This window comes from Ixodes scapularis, unplaced genomic scaffold, assembly GCF_016920785.2.
Source record: "Ixodes scapularis isolate PalLabHiFi unplaced genomic scaffold, ASM1692078v2 PGA_scaffold0__279_contigs__length_252992795, whole genome shotgun sequence".
NCBI classification, from domain to species: domain Eukaryota; kingdom Metazoa; phylum Arthropoda; class Arachnida; order Ixodida; family Ixodidae; genus Ixodes; species Ixodes scapularis.
The window spans coordinates 159,542,039-159,562,418 of NW_024609835.1; the positions used below are offsets into that span (position 1 = coordinate 159,542,039).

Genomic DNA, 20,380 nt, shown 5'->3' on the forward strand with positions numbered 1-20,380 from the left:
AATCTTTGTCTGCCCTTCGCGCTATTTATGTATACAGTGAAACCCGTTTAGAACGAACCCACATACAGCGAATTATGGTCGATATCGAACTCACGGAAAATTTAAATCAAAATGTATTTAAAAATAACTTTTTATAACAAACAACATATTGGCTATATCAAACTTTTTTCCCCTGGGAAGGCTTCCAAAAACGTGCAAACAATCGTCTTTCAGCCAATGCCTTCGCCCGAAAAAGTGTAGGAAAGAAAAAAAATTCCAAAAGCTCGAGCTGCTAACAAAAATAAGCGAAGAAAAGCGATTCCGAAGGGGCACAAAAAAAAAATCTTTTAAGTGCAAAGCGGTTGCTTACGAAGAAAAGCAACTAAAAAACGGAGATAAGCTAATAAAAAATCTTTCTAGCGCGTTGTTACAAGGCGGAAGCGAAGAGATGAGAAAGAAAGAGAAGTTCTCGCCTCCTCTCCCTTCGCGCCCTGTTTCACCTAAAGTCCTTTAGTTTGACCTAGGGGGCCTTCATGTCCCGCCGAAGAGAACTTGAAGTCACTCTAGTTTGACCCTCTTCACCTCGCGCGTTCACTTGGGGCTTGACACGCCACGCCCCAAGAGGAAATAAACCTATCGCATTTCAGATGCCATAGCATTGTCACATGCCGTTGAAAGCGTCAACCACAGGCAAAGCTTTCTCTCTCTCCCTCCCTCTTCTCGTTAAATTAGTCGTCGTTTGTTGTCGTCATTCTTGTCTCCATTACACTTTCTGTTCACTGTGCGGGCCAGCTAGTTCGCGCCCGAAATGACGACGAAGCAGCGGCAGGCTCTGCCACTTTCCGACAAGGTCGACTTCATCAGTCGTGTAGAGCACGGCGAAAAGAAATCAGACGTTGCCGCCGCCTACGAGATCCCCAAAAGTACGCTGAGTACAATTCTTAAAAACAAGTCTGCCATCCGAGACAAGGCCCGTGAACGGCCAAACGCGGACAGCAGGCGCATCCGCAAGCCGGCGTACGACAAGGTGGAAAAAGCGCTGTACCAATGGTTTTTGGACATTCGTGCGCAAAACCTGCCGGTCTACAGACCGATGTTGCAAAGCAAGGCTAGAGATTTTGCATCCCTCCTGAACGTTGAGGGCTTCACCGCTGGATCTGGGTGGCTGCAGCGAATTAAAGATCGATATTTAATCGTCGGGAAAGTCGTTGCTGGGTTTTGCTATATCGAACTGATCGTAGCGTTTCCTGCTGTTCGTTATAAATGGGTTTCACTGTAATTAGGAATTTCATAGCAATCATCTTTATGCATATCTTCTTGCAGTAGGGCATTCTGTAAGGGATTATTTAGAAAAATACCATTAATTATCTCTCTCTTTTTGCACATTTCGTGTATTTGCCTTCCGATCTATCATGTACGCGCAGAGTCCTTTTTGCCATACCCTGCAACCCGATGTTTCACACTGCCAGTCAGCGAACAAAAAACACGTTTATGCAGACTCAAACGCCCCCGTAGTTTCGAGTATCGTCCTTCCGTGTTGGTCCCAAGCTGTTATGTGAACTTTATTGATCATTGGTCATCATAAAAATATATTTAATTACAGTTGAACCTCGATCAAACAAAGTCACCGGCACCCGCTAATTATTTCGTTAAATCGGGACCTTCGTAAAATCGAGGAAGGAAGACTTCACGCATAGACGGCACGGGGAATCCGAATTTGTTCGTCAAATCGGGAAATTTGTAAAGTCGGGTTTCGTTAAATTGAGGTTCAACTGTACTAACTGAAGAGTCAAGAACATAAATAAAGGATCAACCACCCTAAAGCAATGCCCCACATTATCTGAAAGGTACTCTGCAAATCTTTTCCGGTGTTTTTGTCCTCGACAGGCACGTTGTAAGTAATTTGGGACAGTCTTACACACTTTTCTGATTTTGAAGCTAATTTAAATAGCTATGTGTTCCTCACACATATAACTCCTGAAACATTAAAAGTCTGTTATTGCCTCTTTCATGTGGCAAACAGTACTTTTATGTGTGTGTGGGCTGGACAAAAACAAAGTACACACCAGGGGCCGCGGCGGAACTATGACGATTACGAACGCAAACCGTCAGAAAGTGTCGAATTAAGTACCTGCTATGTCGAGTAGAACATGAAATATTACTTAGTTTTACTTAAGAAAAAACAAATCTTGGAGGACGCTTAAAGCGGAACGCGATAGCGTTAACGAGCCCTGTTGGCATCGCCTTCTCATTCGCCGTGCAAACGTGCCTCGCGTGGCCTAGTTGCGAGTGTGTCTGACTCGCAACCGGAGGGTCGTGGGCTTGAATCCCGCCTAAAAGTTTTAAATTTTTTTTCTTTTGACGCAAAGGAATTACTTTATACTAAAGTGAAATTATTTGAGGCATATGGTGACCTTTAATTGACATTACATGTCATGTTTTAATCACTTTCATTTCACGCGTGATGTCACGTTTCACGTGAGCATTGTGGGTTTGAAATTCCTGCGCGAGGGCATGTAGCTGTGACATCATGACCCTATCGACCAATCAGGATTTTCCAGTCACGCCACCGACATCGGCTTTTTTGCGACGTGAGCTCTTTTAACGCTATCGCATTAAAATAATCAATTAGCAAGGTTGATGCTCTTTTGCAATTAAATTGATCAGCATCTTGTCAAGTACAAACCTCAACAGCCAGGCTATGGCAGCTTATCCTGTATAAGAAAATGTTCACTTGGGCAAACGCTATTTTGTGCCAAATTCAATCTGAGTGCGAAGGTGCATATAGATTAGAGTGAACAATTTCGGTTACTCCTTCCTGCATGCACCGCAGTTGTGAGTGTAAACAGTGTTTGGTTAAAAAAACGAGCATTGGTGATTGCTGCTCGGTGGTACATAAAAAAATAAACTGAAGGGAATTGTCCTAGAACTTTCGTAGCATTTTGAAAATTTCATTGCTTTTAGCTCAGTTGTGTCGTCCTTATGTATATATATATAGGTATATATTGTGAAATGCATTTCGTAGACAACATTTCATGATATATATGGCCACGAGCTGCCTATTTTATGATTTTATGCGATGTAATTAATTTGTTAGTTCAAGGACAGATTCAAGATTTAACTTTTAATACTGCGACACAAAGTTGTACCAATCACGGGTATTTTATGCGACCCACCACACTTTGCGACAACATTTTATACCATGAAAATAGATCAGCTTGAAAACAAAGGGGTGTTGAGTCGCATGAACACGACGTTATCTACGTTAATGTAGATTTTCTTTTAGTGTTGCGTCAAAATTAAATAACTGAATTTCGTATTGTGGTACCTGAAAAAAAAGTGAATTGCATGGACAATAGAAGGAACTATATATAGTTAATCATTTCATGGCATAAATAGCGTATGTTGCCAGAACAACGCGAAAAATATATTGTCAATTTAGCTGTTTAAACCGGTTCGAACCGGTTCAAACCGTTATTTTTTGCTGCTCGGAACTGAACCGGAACTGAACCGAAAGCGTGAACCCGAACCCGAACCGAACCGATAAAAATTTCGGTTCGACACTCTGCCGTGGGATACCGAACGTCTTTTACTAAAGGTACCTTTGGTTAAGGAGCATTAGCTAAAGGTATGTTTTGTCTGCCGTGTGAATGGGGTTACAGTTTTAGACCCTCCAGAGTTCACTTTATACATCTCTACTTTTCACTGCAGCTCATTGGAATCTTTTCGCTTTGTGTAAAAGCTTTTCAGATAAGGCATTACCGTAAAATACCGGGGAAGTGCCACCCTACTTTCTCAAATTTAGGTTAATCTATACTCCGCGACAACTTTTCTTGGCAATGCAGTGGAAGGTACAGCCCCGCGTCCCCTCTCCCATTTTGAGTGTACGCAGGCTCTCCCCCTCCCCCATTTCCGGGGAGAGGAGGAGAGCTTGCGCACACTCAAAATGGGAGAGGGGACGCGGGCCTGTACCTTCCACTGCAATGCCAAGAAAAGTTGTCGCGGAGTATAGACATGGGCGTTTGTTCGGTCCGACCGGGCACTTAATGTATAATTTGCAGAGTTCCCAAGTTAGGGAAATGTTAATAGCGGGCAATTGATTGAAGTAGGTACATCCGTGGTACTTATTTGTAACCAATTCATAATTGTAAGCTTCTGATGTTACGTTTTGATTTACGATTTTGTTACGTGCGCCAGTCAATACTAATTGTGTTTCAGAAAATACCCTGCATTTTGCCACCATAGCAATGTGTCGAGTATGCAGTTATTCCAGTGGCTGTGGAAGAATACCGGTGCATAAAAAAATATTGTTAATTGAATGAGAAATGCTCGTCTGTGAGAGTCAAATTCACACAGGGGCTGCAAATGAATTTCTTTCAAGGTATCGGTCTCTCAATCTGTTGACAGTCTTCATAGGCTTACAAGGGGCTTTGTGGCCAGCGTGTTTTTGGATCTAAGATGATGTGTATGTCTCGATGCAATTTCTGACCAGTCTTTTCTTAATCTGGTCATGGTAAAACTCTGATTTAATAGAGCACTTTTTTTCTTTTTTCAGCAACTTCAAGAGAAGGACCGAGAGCTGGAACGCATCATTCGACTTCAGGAAGAGCAGAAGAAAGCTGAGAAGGAACTGAAAAGGTAAGAAAGATATTTTAGGGCAAATTCAGCCAGGGTGTCGTAAAAATAAAACGGGGCAGTTTTGGGAGCCTCCTTGAAGTAATGTTGGCCGACGTTTTTTCAAGAGTCTAAAATTTCTTTGGGGCACCAGATGACAATTGATCGCACGAATGGATAGGCTATAGGTACAGCGTTAGGGGGGAAGTCGCAATCCCGGTGGTTGGCCATACATGGTCCGGCAAAAAGCACGGGCAAATGTGAGTGTCGGCGTCGTCACGGCGTCCCGACTCCTGGCTGTCGAAGCTTCTGCGAACTGTCAACCTAAAGAACAACCTGCAGCAAAACAGGCGTCTTCCACGTCCACTATCGCTGCCTACGACACTGCCAGGATTGCTGCCGGCGACAGCATGACACTTCTATGACGTTATGAGCGGAAATTAAGGGGGAACATGGGTCTTTGGAGCCAAAAACTTCTTAAAACTGCATTTTTTTTTAAAATGGTGATGGCTGTTGTTCTTTTGAATCTACCAGGCTTATAATTTCGTGGGTGAATATTTGAGCTATAAATCAATTTATAACATCTATGTGGGCTGAATGTGCGTTGAAGTTGATTCTAAAACATTGTTTTCACAAAACACAATTTTTGGACTCTTCGGAAATTTGCTGGAGGGATGTCTCAGCATCTAGAGCAGATAGAAATATAACCGTCCCTGAAATATGTAGCTGAATGTGTGAAGCATACAATGTTGAGAGCAGTTTTTTAAATATAAGTCCTAGAAAATTTTCTATTTGATATTTTGCTTTATTACTTGTTAGCCATCCATTGCACACTGAACTTCAATGTGGGGTAAAATCACTAATATTGAGTTTACCTTAAAAGTGCTTCCAACATTGTATTCTTTACACTTCGTAGTATCTAGCCACATGTTAAAAAGAATATTTTGTTGAGCAGTTTTCCTTCTTTCGTTTTTCAAAACAAAGCCAGGCGAGTTTTAATTATTTTGAGGACAATTCTACTGACAGAACAAAAATGACCAGATATATGAAATCAGCACAAAAAGCTGAACAAGCTTGTGCAGTCTCATTGGGTTTGGTCATAACATAAGAAAAAAAGCTCCAAGACCAGTGGGACCACTTTTTTGGGCTCGGTAAACAAACCAGTTGGAGATGGGTACCCATAGTTATGGGAGACGTGTCTCCCTCTCCCATAACCCATATAGTATTTCTCCATTACCCTCTCACTCACCCATTCCTCTACAATTGCCCTTATGTTCCCATGACATCTGACAATCTAGCACCCCAAAGAAGCCGACTCTTTCTACAAAATGGTGGCTGCCATTCTGAAGCTTCTGGGAGATTCCTTCGCAAGTTCTTACTACCAGCTTTAAAACCTTTGTGTTCTGTTTTAACCTAGGATTGGGTAAACGTCATACATTCAGTTGGGATAGAGCTTTATTATAGACCAACACGCAGCTTTGACGTCACGCCTCTGCGGTGGCGCTGTTGTCGCCACGGCGCCTGCGCAGAAACTTCACCTCGCGCTAATCCGGTTTCTGCGCTTGCGCAATGCCCACACCTAGTGTGGGCGAACGCGAGCTTGTCTGTAAACAGCGTGTCGGTCTATAGGCATTCTTTTTAAGTAAAGTGCCGATCTCAGATGGCCCATTATCTGATTGCCTAGATGAGAGTGAGCCTCATTAATTTGAAGGTTTTTGAACAGGATGAGAGAGGAGCGCAAGCATAAAGAGCAGAAGGAGAAGGAAGAAGCGGAAAGACGGAAAGGAGCTGTTGCGCCCGACAAGGCGTCGGCCAGAACAAGAAAGCAGGTGTCGACTACCGGCGACGTGAGCCAGGGTAGGTTGCCCCGTCTTTCTTTAACGCAGAGTGTGTTTTATCGACTGATTTTCGTGGAGAGCCACGGCGTTCGGGTCTAATGCTTGGCTGTAAAGAAAAACCAACACCAAAAAGCGTTACTCCCATTCGGAATCATATAAAAAAAAGAAAAATTCGGTTTCCGGCAGGTTTTGAATTTGCTATCTTAAAATTGTGAGCCAGACGCTTTATCGACCAGGCTTTCGAGGGTCGGTGGTTGCTCGCATTTAAAAGCAAACTCGGCGCAGAAGCACAGTGCAGTCGCGCGCTTCGCGGCCTTTTTGGTTATGCCACACTATCTCATGGCGTGACAAAAATGGGATTGAATCTTCGTGATCCCTTGCGAGACGGTAGGCAGTGACATTCGGACGCCCTTCCTCTACCATGACCGTGGCTCCTACGAAGCGGACAGCCGCAGAACGTGTGCGAGCTTATCGGGAACTTAAGAAACGGCAGCAGCAGCGGGAGGACCCTTTATCAGGGGCCCCACGGACGAACGCCAACAAGTGGAAGGCCCATCACACATTCTGTGCTTACCAGTCTTGGTCAGCATGATCAAGCCTGTATAATTTCTCTGTTCTTTTTTTACAGCGGAGCTGTTAAGCGCTAGTTTCCCCAGTTTCGTGTCCGTCACCAAATAAATGTTGACACAAAACTCTGGACAGCTACCGCCATCTATGAGCAACGGCTGCAACCAGACAACTGGCTTGCCGGTTGTCTGGTTGCCGTCGTCGCTCATAGAAGGCGGCAAACTTTCCAGCCTTTCCACTCTGGTTTTCACCAGAGTGGAAAGGCTGAATTTTTCTAGGTGTCGTCCTAGAAGTTGCCCTCGAGGTCGTCCTAGAAGTCGTCTTTGAGGTCGTCCTGAACGTCGTCCTTGAGGTCACCTTTGAAGTTTTCCTGGAAGTCGTCCTTGAGGTCGTCCTAGACGCTGTCCTCTAGGTCGTCCTAGAAGTTATCCTTGAGGCCGTCCTAGATGTCGTCCTTGAGGTCGTCCCTGAGGTCGTCCTTGAGGTCGTCCTAGACATCGTCCCTGAGGTCGTCCTAGGCGTCGTCCTCTAGATGTTGTCCTCGAGGTCATCCTAGAAGTTGTCCTAGCCGTAGTTTTTGAGGTCGTCCTAGACTTCATCCTCTAGGCATCGTTCTTGAGGTCGTCCAAGAAGTCGTACTCGAGGTTATCCCATCATAGCACAGCTTTTCTGGTCTTCTTCACCGGAGTGGAAAGGCTGAAAGTTTTTTTTTTAATATCCCATAAAACAGCTCGGTAGATTTACGAGCGTGGAACAAACCCACGTCACTCACCATGTCTCTTAAAAATTAATTGTTTTCTTTCGTACATTGCGCAGCCACCCGATTTACATTGCGCAGCTACCCGATTTACGTTGCATGGTTTCATGACACGACTGTAAGGATGATTGTGTCGCGTCCCATTGAAGTAAGGTCGTGCGACAGGGCCTGGTTGCATCGAGGGTACTCTGGGGAATCCCTGGGGCTGTCCGAAGTACCCTAATGTGCTCCCCGAGCCCCCAAATTTCATAAACTGTCCCCTCCCCTAAGTAAAGCGTTTTTCCTGCTTAAGCACTATCTTAGAAGACCTGAGCCACCCACTAATGCATAACTATTTTCTAAATGTTAATTTATTTTTTTTATTTTTTTCTGTGATGCCAGCCAACGACTGGACAAGGCAGGAATGGGCACATATTAGAAAGAACACTTAATTGTGACAATGCAGACATTCATTACGAGATCAAATTCGAGGCAAGGTTTTCTACAAAACAAAGATGAACAAAGACAACTGTTTCAGGCAGGCTATTCCAATCATCTGTAATCTTATAATAAACGAGAATTTAAAGACATCCGTGAAGTATGTGCAAGGATCAATATGCCTGTTATGTTTCTTTCTAATAATCTTGGAGATTGAACGTTTTATATTATTCTTGTGTATTTCTGTGTGTATCAATAATAATTGAAAAGAATAATTTTATCCAATTTATTATCATGTATTATGAAGAGAACTTTCAGCCTTTCTACTCTGGTGACGAAGGAAGAGCAGCGGAGCTGTAGCTTCTGTTCTCGGTGGTGGCTTTCCAGGCAAGCGATCTGCACTTCTTTCGCAAAAGACTCTGAGGCGCTTGACGGAGTGGAACTTAAGGCGATAGCAGCCCCGCGGCAATTGTGGAAACTTTCGCGCTGCTGCGCACATCGCCGCTTGTTCCGCTCGGTCCGAATCGGACCGAGCGGAACAAGCGGCGATGTGCGGGTCCGAATCGAATTCAAAGCGAATAGTGATTTTGGTCGAATAATTTAGAATTGAATAGTTAGAATAGTACAAGCAAAAAATACTACGAGATATGCTTAAACTATAGTTTTATATTTGCCCTTATTTGGTATTAGATATACTGCAATTGTTAATTTCAAGTGTATCGAGTTCGGTAGCACGAAATGGTTGAAACGGTCGGAAACTTGTGCCACCTGTTCTTAAATCAAAGCCAGAGTAAGTGGAACCCGTTTATATCGACCTCGCAAAAAAACATCTACCAGTTTGATAAGCGGGTATTTCGATATAAAAGTTTTAATGATTTTGACTCTCAAAAATCCACTTTCTGCTGAAATATTACACGATGAAGTCGTCTTGCATCTTCTGCTGCTTTCTCTTCATTGCACCCGCGATAAGGATATTTTTCTGCCCTATCGACGGACTCCAAAATGCTGAGGCCGCTGCCTTCTATATTCGCGCATTAGCGCCGAACTATGCCGAGAGCACGGAGAACGTCCGAGCGGGAGCACCTTCTCCTGCAGTGCGCCGTTTTGCTCTGCAAGTTGGCTTTCCCCTGAAACTAGTGGCTGCGTTGAGGGAAGCAAACTAACAAAACAAGCTGGCTTTTTTTTTTTTTTTCTTCTTCTTTTTTCCTCTGTGCGGTTGTGTCAATTTGGAAGAAAAAATCATATTCTCTTTTGCCGACGGAGCGGGGAGAGGGAGCACAGAGCTCCCTCTCTCCGCAAAAGATATATATTCTTTTCTTCCGGGCAATCAATTCGGCCCACCGGGAAAAAAAAAAAAAAAAAAAGAAGTTAGCGTGCTCTGCAAGCTGGCTTTCCCCCAATGCGGCCGCTCGTGTTGGGGGAAAGCCAGCTTGCAGAGCAAAGCGGCGCTCTTGGCAGTTCAACATATCGGTAGCGGCTGCTATTTTTGTTCGATGCAACCATAGTTTTTGCTATATATTGTCACTGTAACATTACTGTGCACAAAAATTGTTCGATATAAGGAATAATTCGATGTAAACGGGTTCAATACAGTCGGTTATGACTGTATTTAGAAAGGTCGAATAATTCTATATTGTCGAATAATTCGATATTGTCGAATACTTATATTCGATTTGAAGCGAATGCCGAATAGAACAGAATGGGATTGGCTATTCGTAATAACCGAATATTCGCCCATCCCTACTTCCGTGTCCACAGCAAATGTTGAGCGGGCATTCTCGAAATTGCGCATCGTCAACAGGAAGGAGTGGCAGACACGAGCCTAGGAATGTGTGTGTGCATATACTACAATAATCAAGTGTGAAAGGGATTGTGTACGAGATGTAAATAAAATTTAAACTGATTTTCTTCCTCAGTGGGCGTTTACATTCGCAATTTGTTTTCCCACGATAATCACCGTTTCTAGCATCTCCACGAGAAAATTCGCCAAAAAGCACCGGTGTTCTAGAAATAAATAAACAGCGATAAACATCTGCCGAAAATAGAATCAAACTTCTAAATGCAGTTAGTTTCACTCAAGGTGATGCATTTTTTATGGTTCTTCGTAGTGTCCAGAGGCATTGCATGGCCTTTTTGCATATTTTATCAACACAAAGGTTCCACGAGAGGTTCGGAAGAAAAAATAACCTGAGAAACTTTATTCGTTACTTTCTTAAAGGACACATCCAGAGGAAAAAAAAATTCTTTTTAAACAGCCTAGATGGAAAAAGAATGTTATAAAACAAACTTACAACAAAGGAAAAGATTTTTAGAACTATACTTACGGTGCGAACCGAATTTGTAGTTCGCGCCCGCGGGAGCCGTTGCGGGTCACGTGGTAGACCTGTGCGCCGTCGCGCTGTGCCGCCGCCGCCGCATGCTGAGCGTGGTGTGCCGCCGGTTCAATGCGTTTCTTCACACCACAGCCGCCGTCGTCGCGCAAGTTCGTCTACTCCGAGGCGCCGCCGCCGTCATGTAACCGGCGCACTGCTTTATCACGTCTGCTTGCGCTTTTTCAGAAACTTCCTTTGGGCTCTGAAAGTTACTTATTAAGTTCTAAATTTGTTCTATGCCTTTCTTTTTCCACCCAGGCTGTTAAAAAGCAAAGTTTTTTTCCTTTGCATCTGTTCATATTAAGGTTCTTTTAGTGTTTAATGTCATTTGCCAAACATTGCACCCGTTTTTTATATTAACTATAGGCCAATCAATCCAAAGTATACAGTATAGTGTTTAGAGGGCCCGCAGGTTTCTGCACTGCTTTATCACATTAAAGGGATGCTGACCCGAAGTTCGGAGCTCACAAAACAAGGCTGGAGCAATAGGCGGGACGCCACAAAATCCAAAAACATCACTCGTACAGCAGTATCTCTTACGGATGGCCGTATTTTTGGAAAAGCAGTCTCGATTGAATAGGGCCAACAAGGCCGACAAGACATGTGACGTCGCGGTTCTCATTCCCTCTCTTCGCTTTGTCCCCTCCAGCAGGTTGAACCGAAGCGAGGAGGAGAGAAGCGAGGCCGCTTCCCCTCATTCTCAACTGCTTGAAGAGAATCGTGACATCACATTCCTCGCTTTATTGCACCCGTCTTTTCTAGAAATACGCGCATCAGTTTGAGATATCGATGTATGAGTGATATTTTAAAGTTCGTAGCATCCCGCTCAACACTTCTGCGACCTTATACACGAACTCATCTCTGTTACGTCACGGCGTGGTGGTGGCGCGTCGGACGCACTTCCGGTCTGGGGCTGTGGGCGGAAGTGCCCATTTAAGACGTGTATTCCTGCGTTGTTTTGAAAGGAACCAGACAAAAACCTGCCTTGTCGTCAAAATGCTGCGACTGGGGCTGTACCAAGAGAGTCGAGAAAGGTTTGAAGGTCAGTTTTCATGCGCTCGGTTCGTCGGAGAACGCGGATATGTGCCGTGAAAAGGGAAAACCAGACGCCGTCGGACCATGATTGCTTGGGCGGGAAGCATTTTGGGTTAAATTCACGGATACTACTGGCCATCAAATTTATTTGTTTACTTCCAAAATGAACGCCGGAAAACCGTCAAGTTGTACGGACCACCTGCGGACTACGTTTAGTGCGTCTTCAAGTTCAAACGGTCGTCTGATCGTTCGAACTGTCGTCTGCTCTTTCAAACGTTTCTGCTTGTCGTCTGCTCTTTTAGACGACACCGGCCCGTAGACCAAACGTGGGCCCAGTACTTGCGATAAGAATTAAGTGCAGTCCTTAAAAGACTTAAGTTTGAAGGTTGGTAAGCAGGCTCGACGTAAACAGTAGATACAAGGAGATGTTGATCATTGTTACCAGTGGCCATCACCGACTTGTCATGCCTGATTCACTTGGTTAGATTCTGCTTGCGATTTTCAGTATCGACGTCGACCATCTCAGCTACGGTTCACGCTTTTGCAGTCCGAGCGACGTTGATACTGAAAATTGCGAGCGAAATCTCATCATGTGAATCAGGCTTTAGCGTACGTACTGCGGCGTCCACGCGGAATGAATCGCCGCATGTCAGATTATTTACGCGAAGTTTTGCGGTGTAACGAGCCTCCTTAATTTCGCTGACGCTGCTCAAGTAGTCAGACATCGTTAGGAGGACGTAGAATCAACAGTTCCAATGCGAAAAAGAGCGTGGAAACTCACACCGGCGCCGACAACATCGCATTTCAATGGTTTGCTTATGGGCGACGGCGACCTTCTTGCCCACACCCCCATCGCGCATGCGCGGCGCCGGTGGCGTCCGCTAAAGGCGCTCCGGGCGCTCCGGTTTGTTTGTAAACATGAGTTGGTGTATTTGCGAACTTCAAATTTCAGTTTAGCGTCCCTTTAATAGCGAGAAGGGGAGGGGCTCCTCGGTCGTCGATCGAAAGTGACGGAGGCCCCTCGAAATTTAAAATTGATAAAATCCCCCGGTTTAAAGAATACTATCTATGTTTCCGCATGGTCCTGCAAAGTTTGTATAATCGGGGTTTCGCCGTATCTATTTCCTTCGTATTTATGCTCGCCGCCGGTCAGATCGGGGCGGCCAGGGGGAGAACTCTGCCTCAAAGCACTCGAGTCCAACGGCCTGGAAGAGCAGCGGCCTCTCGAGGTCTCGGTCGTTCCCCAACCTCTCGACGGCTGCGGATGAGGAAGTGCAACAGCTAGCCGAGCGCCAGCCAGACACCTCCGTCATCCCTGGGTTCGACCGCACCCTCAAGCCGTCCCAAAGGTGGGTGTGGCTACGGCGAGCAACAACGGATCTCTTGATCCTCGCGGGCGCGATCGCTTAACCCGTTGAAGGCTAATTTCTTTAAGGTGGGCCGTGTTTTACGGGTCGTTTTCTACGAGAAAGTTGTCGTGAATGAGCGTCGTAACGAGCGTCGTGAACTAGGGACTCGTTGGGAAGTTACGGTCATTAAGGTTATGTATTAGGCGGGGTTCGAACCTGGGTCTGTGTGGTGGCAGTCGGATACTGTAGTCGCCTGGCCGGTAGCACAGCCAGTCTGGAAGAGTAAATTGTTTTTTTTTTAATGTAAACGTGCCGGCTAGAGCAACGGGTTTTAAAAGAAAATACCGAAATAGAAGAATGAATCAAAATTAACTAAATAAAAATAAGCAAAGAGATTGAGCGGCTCTACGCCGCCAGCCAATTGCAGCGGGTGGCGACTTCAGGACGACGCAAATGTGCGAACCAGCGTTTAGAAGGTGACGCAATATGGCTTTGGGTGGACCCTGTGTGACTACCTGTTGCTGCATCGTGCGTCTTCGTCTCTCCGTCGTGGCTTTCGGCGGTTTTTGTTCGTTCTTCCTAAGACGGTGTGGTGGCTGGCCGCTTTGTACCATAGATGCGGCTGCTCGTGCTATTCACTTATTTATATTAAACCAACTTTCCTCTTTTTTAGCTTAGTAAATTTAATCATTTTAAGACTGCATAATGTACTTCTAGTGATCGGCTTGGGGTTGGCAAAATGATTGTTTAATGCAGGATTCACGACAGTTTAATAATAGTTAGTTTTTTTTATTTTCTTCGTGATTCAAGGTAGTTTGTATTTATGCATGGCTATCTCTTATGTTAATAAACCCTGTTCTGCTCTTTGTTTATAAATCACTGTTTACCAAAATGGTATGTTCTAGAACAATTTAAATTACTAGTCAGTTCGAATTCGATGTGAACCTACAGTTGACTACCCTAGAATCCTGGGCAATATTGAGATACCCAGAGGCGGACTTAGCATTTTGCCGCCCTAGGTAGCCTTAACGGTGCCACCCCTCCCCTTACTCGCTTAACCCCTGCTCCTCATGGTAGCAGGGTTTTGGGGGGGGGGGGGAAGTAGTGAAGTTTGGAGTTAAAATTTTCAGAAGTAGCAAGATTTGGAGCAAGAATATTCAAGTAGCTCAATTTGGAGCAAGAATTTTCAAAGTAGCTCAATTCAGAGATAAATTTTAAAAAAAAAGAATGAACAATTAATTTCAGGGTGGCCACAAATTGCCTGCCCGCAAAATTCTGCCGCTTTAGGCAGCTGCCCACTCTGCCTATCGGTAAGTCGGCCCCTTGAGAGACCTGTAGTGAAAAGAGGAAGAGCTCGCTTGGTTAGGACACGAGACCCAAGATGGCAAAACTCTCATAGAAATTCAAGATTGCCAAAATTCAATACGTATTGCCAAAAATGCAATACATATAGCAAAACTCCAATATGGCAGAAAGTTAACTTGAAAAAATCAGTATGGCAAAAATTCAAAATGGCACAAATTCAAGACGGCAGATAGGATGTCAGGACTGTAGCATACACCATGCTGCATTTATTTTTGTTACCAAAGTCTGCCCTCTTGGATTTCTGCAAGATGGCAAACTTTCGAAACAATGCCAAAGAACCCATCAAAAGGTTCTTCAGGATTGGATTCAAAGATTCAGTGGATACACTCGCTGCAGATCTCGACCGTGACTTCGTGAAAAGTGGGTGTGTGCAGAAATGTAATTTTAAAAAAAATGTAGTTTAGAGCTGCACGATGCCTTCACAAAAGTTGACATACGTTGAGAAATGAAGATGGCATTCTTAAATTTTGTATGTATTTTGTTCCTTTTATATTCCTGGTTTAGTGTGGAGGCACCTTCGGCAAGCATAAGTCGGCAGTCCCGTGTACGACCCAACGACCTGTCCAACTCCCGTGTCAGAAGCATCAGTCCGTCATCTGGAAGGGAAGTGAGTGTTGGGATGCACATGATTGATCGATTGATATCCTCGTTCTGTTCACTCTCTCTCAAGTCGCGTCACTGCGGCCCGAGCTGAATTGAATTGAATCTCTGGTGGCTTGGCTCAAGCCATCACAGACCGCTCGCAAGGTTACATATACTTCGGGATGTGCGAATATCCGTGATTTCGAATATGAATAGAATATTTTTCTTATTCAATTCATTTTCGATTTGAGAATTGCATATTCGAAAATTTTACAATATTCAGTTATGGACAAATACCAGGGCAATGTATGGATATTCAGGCGAATAGCGAATAATCCTTTCTTGGGGTTCATTCCCTGAACATTCATAGCTTTCTTAAAAACCGCGTTTAGTCGCCTAAAATTTCAGGTATTGTAGCCATTTGCCGTTTACATTACACATAGAATTGTGTGTTTGCACAATCCTAATGCATCCCCAATTCTAACTCGCAGGCAGAAGTAAATTGCTGCCGATTCTACCGCTCAGGTAAAATAATGAGGGTTGAACACATACCGTATTTATTCGAATATAGGTCGACCTTTTTTTTTTCGGAAATGTTGTCAAAAATTAAGGGTCGACCTAAAATCGTGACCAAAAAATTTCGACCTAATTCGCGACCAAAATTTGAAACGCTACCGAGGGTATGGAGCTATCAATCACCTAGCCGGCGTCGCGGTAGAGCCGCGCGGCTTCTTGCTTCAAAAAGCTTTTGATGCACAAAAACAACCGAACAGCAGCAGCCGACAGCCCGTGGCCGCCGGCTACGGCTCTCGCGCACATTCCCTCGGCGTCGGGTTTCGCCATCATGACTGTAGCTTTCCCCTCGCTGGGCAAGGGGGAAGGGGAGGGAGAGGAACGCGATGCGCCATGCACTTTGCCCTCCTATGCGCTCCATTCCTCCCCTCGCAAGCGCTCACAAAAAAAAAAAAAAAAAAAAAAACGGAGGTACTTTAGTTTGTTTTTTTCGGCGGGTCGCGTGTTGCTCACGGGGCTCGCAGCGTTGCTCGTGTTTTTGTATTTGGTCTTTCGTTGCTCGCCCGTCTCCACTAGGGATGCCGTGAACTTTTTTCGAATCGAAGTTTCGATGATCGAATTAAGCGGTTCGAAAGGTTCGAAAGATTTCGATTTTTCGAATTGTCTATATCGTAAAATTCGACGGAGGTCGAATTTTCGAACTTGTTAAGCTAAGAAGTTCGACGCTTTTCGAACCGTCGAACTTATTACGCTAAAAAATTCGATCTTTTTCGAACTTATTGCGCTGCAAGGTTCGATGCTTGTCGAACTTTCGAACTTGACTGACCAAAAAATTTGATTAATTTCGAACTTTCGAACTTATTTATCAAGAAAATTCGAAACGTTTCGAACTTTCGAATTCTGAAAAGTCAGAAGTTCGACGAACTTCGAACTTTTAGGGTAAAAGTTCGACATTCGTCGAACTTCGAAAGACCGGCGGACGGTTTCATTTGATTTCAAGTAGTGGGGTACATTCGTAATTTTTTTTTCTCGAACTTTTACACGTGGTGCTGCGTTTCTTACGAAAGACAATGTCATTTATTTCAATGTTCTGGCATGCTTAGGTTTAAAGAAATAAATCCCCGAAGGGGCGAGGACGGACGACGGGTTTTTGACGATTATCGTTTGTGCCAGATTTGAAGCACGCTGCAGCCGGAGCTATTTATGGCAGATATGTTATACTTTTTTAAGAATGATCTATGTATAGCCTAGGTAAGTGCCGTCTTAAGATGTGATTATTGTTATTCAACGTGAGTTTCGAAGAAATGTCCAAACATGTATCTGCATGCAATTATGACCTAAACTTGATATTTATTTTCGTCTAAGTTGTTTGAGGTATCGCATTTAAATTAACACCACAGACAGTACATATCATTGCCATCCGCAGAATACAAAATAATATATTTATTGTTTTTTTCACGTTAAGGAATAAATTAACTCATTGCAGAAGATTTCTAGTAGTGTTCAAGTTCAGCACGTCATTAAAAGAAAACGTTTTTTTTTTTTTCGCTTCACGTTCCTGGGACGTGTTTCTTTTAGCCTGTACACATTTTAATAAAAGAAACTTGTTTCGAAGTTCTGAACCTCTGAATATGCAAGAATAGAACACTTCCGACGAATTCTTGATAGTTTTTTTTTTCTCCTGCTTTTTATTCCTGCATTTATTCTTTTTTTTTTTTTTTTCTTTTGTTACTATCGGCACAGGTGTTTAGGGCGAAAAGACATAGCTTTGAACTTCCGAACCACTAAGCATGTGACGAGCAGCGCCTTCTGACAACGAGTTTCTAACAGTGACCATCTACGCAACCTTTTATGCAGTGAAGAGCGACAGTAGCTATACATATGCATAAATAATTTCAGATTAAAATAAGCTCGACCACGCCCTCTTTCCCCGTATTGTTTTCTTTAACAGTCCGAAATACCTGCAAGGAGGAAAAAGAGGCTGAAGCCCCCCCCCCCGCTACCCTCTTTCCCCCCGTTTTTCCTCTTCCGACGCCACTTGTATGGTAGAACGCTCCTCGACCTCGAGTTCTGTCGGCTTTTGTGCTTTTTGCGAGGCGATTCCTCCGTCCCAGAAAATAAACCTCCAGGACAATTATAAACTTCACCGGATCGGATTACTACCAGCGTGCAAGGGGTGGCGAGGTAGTTTGCCAGGTCGCTTCCAGGTTTTTCTGAGCCTCAACCTCCTGCTCGCCCCTGGCCGTTTCGAACTGGATGAGTCTCGTAAAACAGTGCGTTCGTGCAATCACTACTGCGTGATGCAGGTTAAAGACCCCCCCCCCCCCGCCCCCGGGGCTGGCGGTCACAATTCTGCACTGGCAAATATTCTAGCACGTCCGGGACACTCGTGTCTCATTTAATTGCCTGACCAACTTCGCAGAATCTAGATATCACACCCTAACTTTTCTAAACTTGATTTTGTGAAAAGCAGTGAGTCGTGAAAACGTTATTTGAAACTGCAACTGTAGAAAAACTTGAAAATCGGACTTCAAACTTTGAAAACTTGGATTAAAAAAAAAATTCAAAATCTTCGGGTTTTTTTTTTTTTTTTTTTTAATTTAGCGTTAAAAGAGAATCGAAACTTTCGAACTTTTCGAACTTTATGCCAAAAGAAATTCGAAATCTTCGAATTGTTCGAACTTTATGTCTATAAAAATTCGAAGCGTTCGAAGTTTTCGAATTTTTTTTACAAAGAATTTCGAAATCTTCGAATTTATCGAACCTGAAGTAAAAAAATATTCGAAATATTCGAATTCGAAATTTTAGAAACCGTGAAAGCTTCGAAATTTTCGAATTCGAAACTCCGCTGTGGACAAAAGTTGCGAATTTTTCGAAATCGAACCTCGGTCGGTACAAAAATATCGAAATTTTTCGAAATCGAACCTCAGTTCGCTTCGCAAATATCGAAACCTTTCGAATCGAACCTAGGGTGGTTCGCGACATCCCTAGTCTCCACCTTCTTTCGTTTCTTCTTGTCGTCATTTTACAACGGTGTCGGTGAGGTATTGCTGCCAATTTGCGAGGATGTCTACCAAGCTGACGAAGCTTCGGACGATGATATGTCCGGAAGTTCTGACGATGAATAAGTTTTTGACATCGCCCTGTGATTTAGCTGAGAGTGCTGTAAATAAAGGTTTGTTTCTTTTGCCCTAACTTTCCCCTGTTTCTTAAAAAAAAAAAAAAAAAGTAAGGTCGACCTATATTTGAATTATTTTTTTTTTATTCTCGGTGGGCTCAATAAATAGGGGTCGACCTATTTTCGCGGTCGACCTATTTTCGGGTAAATACGGTACCTCACCTCATAGAACAGATTTTATGAAATGCACAGCAACACAAAAATAAATGCTATGCACTAGTCGCCATTGTCGGAGTCCGACGATGGTTCTTTGCTCTCCGCAAAGGTAATCCTTGTTTTCATCTAAAGCGTTTTAGATGTCGCGCTTTTTGTACAAGTGCGCGACCATTGCCTCTGGGATGGTCGTCTTCCACTTTGCGAGCTTGTTGAGTCACTGGGACCGAGAGGCCACGCAGTGCTGCTCTATTGTTATCCTTCCCCTCAGCATGTTGGCTATTTGTTTAAATAAAACTTCCTAGTGGAATTCCTTTTGTCTTTCCATCTTATTGACAGACACGAGTCCATAGACGCGCGAGAATTTTTGTGATAAGGATACCAAAATGGTGAATTTTGGTATCCTTATCACGGTCACGATGGCGATGGGGCTAGTCACCTTATATACCGTATTTACTCGCACAATGAACGCACTCGCGTAATGAACGCACCCCCCAAGTCGGCTCTCAAAATTCCGACTTTTTTTTTTCACTCGCGTAATAAACGCACCCCCTACTCGAATGTCAAAATTTTTACCCCCTCCCCCCACGCGCGCAAAATGAACGCACTTTTCTATCATGGTGCAGCAAGGTCGCGAATACATGGGCAGCGTGGGCGAACAAAACGCCTTGCCAAAAAAAAAATTCGCAAAGATCCAACGGAAGCAAGAAAAAAAAAACATGGAGAGGACCTTCTTTTTTTTTTTTTTTTTACATAGCGCAGTCTGGACATTGGGTTCGCGCGCCGCCGCGCGCAAGGAGGTAAGAAAGAGAAGCGGAGAAGCGCTCTAAGCGAACGAAACAGCTTGCGAAAGGCGGCAAAAAGAAAGAAAAAAAAAAAACCACGGAATTAAGAGAAAACAAAGAGGAGCTTTTTTTTTCACAGCGCAGTTTAATTTTGCAAAGGCGGCAAAAAAATAAAAAATAAAAACCACCGAACTGAGACAAAAAAGAAAAAGAGAAACTTTTTTTCTTCTTGTTTTTTTTTTTTTTTTGCACAGGGCTGTTTGGTTACCTGGGGTCGTGCGTCGCGCGCCGCGCGCAAGGAGGTAAGAAAGATAAGCGGAGAGCCCCCGCCTAAGCAAACTAAACAACTTGCGAAAGGCGGCAAAAAAAAAAAAACTTAAAGGGGCGGTGCAATGATTTTAACACTGAAAGAATGTGCAGCTTGTATTTTTTATATTGTTTACTTCGGCATAAGTAAGAGAAAAAGTGCCACCATACCCCAAAATACCTCTATTTCGCTGCGTAATCGCAAAATAAAAAACACTTTTTTTCCCAACCGGCGGCCACATGGTGGACGCAAATGGAACCTGTGGTGTGACGTCATTCGGAGTGGTTTTTGTAAGTGATAGTGTTAGGCAATTGTAAGCTTGATTTAAGGTTAAGTTTAAAAAATCTTGTTGTTTAGGCATGCAGAAACGCTTCAAAAGCCTAATATTGCCGCTAAAAGATTTGTGGCGCCATCTACCGCAAGTCAACCAAACCTGCCGTCGCCGTCATCCGTCGACGCCCGAGGCGCCTACGGCGGCTACACGAGCAACCCGGACGTTTCGTCTTTCCCTCGCTCGACGGAGTGCGTTGGTCGTGGTCCGTAGTATCGTGGTATCGTTATTGTTCCTG

General features: G+C 44.0%; 1 protein-coding gene across 1 annotated transcript in view; it reads left to right on the top strand.

Moving 5' to 3' along the window:
- LOC8041789 (ubiquitin carboxyl-terminal hydrolase 8) overlaps positions 1-20,380 on the top strand; it is a gene marked incomplete in the record, with an annotated part of 88,070 nt that overhangs the window by 33,920 nt on the left and 33,770 nt on the right. The window contains 4 exon segments of the mRNA XM_042290200.1: positions 4,535-4,617; positions 6,317-6,450; positions 12,733-12,928; positions 14,798-14,900. Of these exon segments, the coding sequence (XP_042146134.1) occupies positions 4,535-4,617; positions 6,317-6,450; positions 12,733-12,928; positions 14,798-14,900 (516 nt within the window).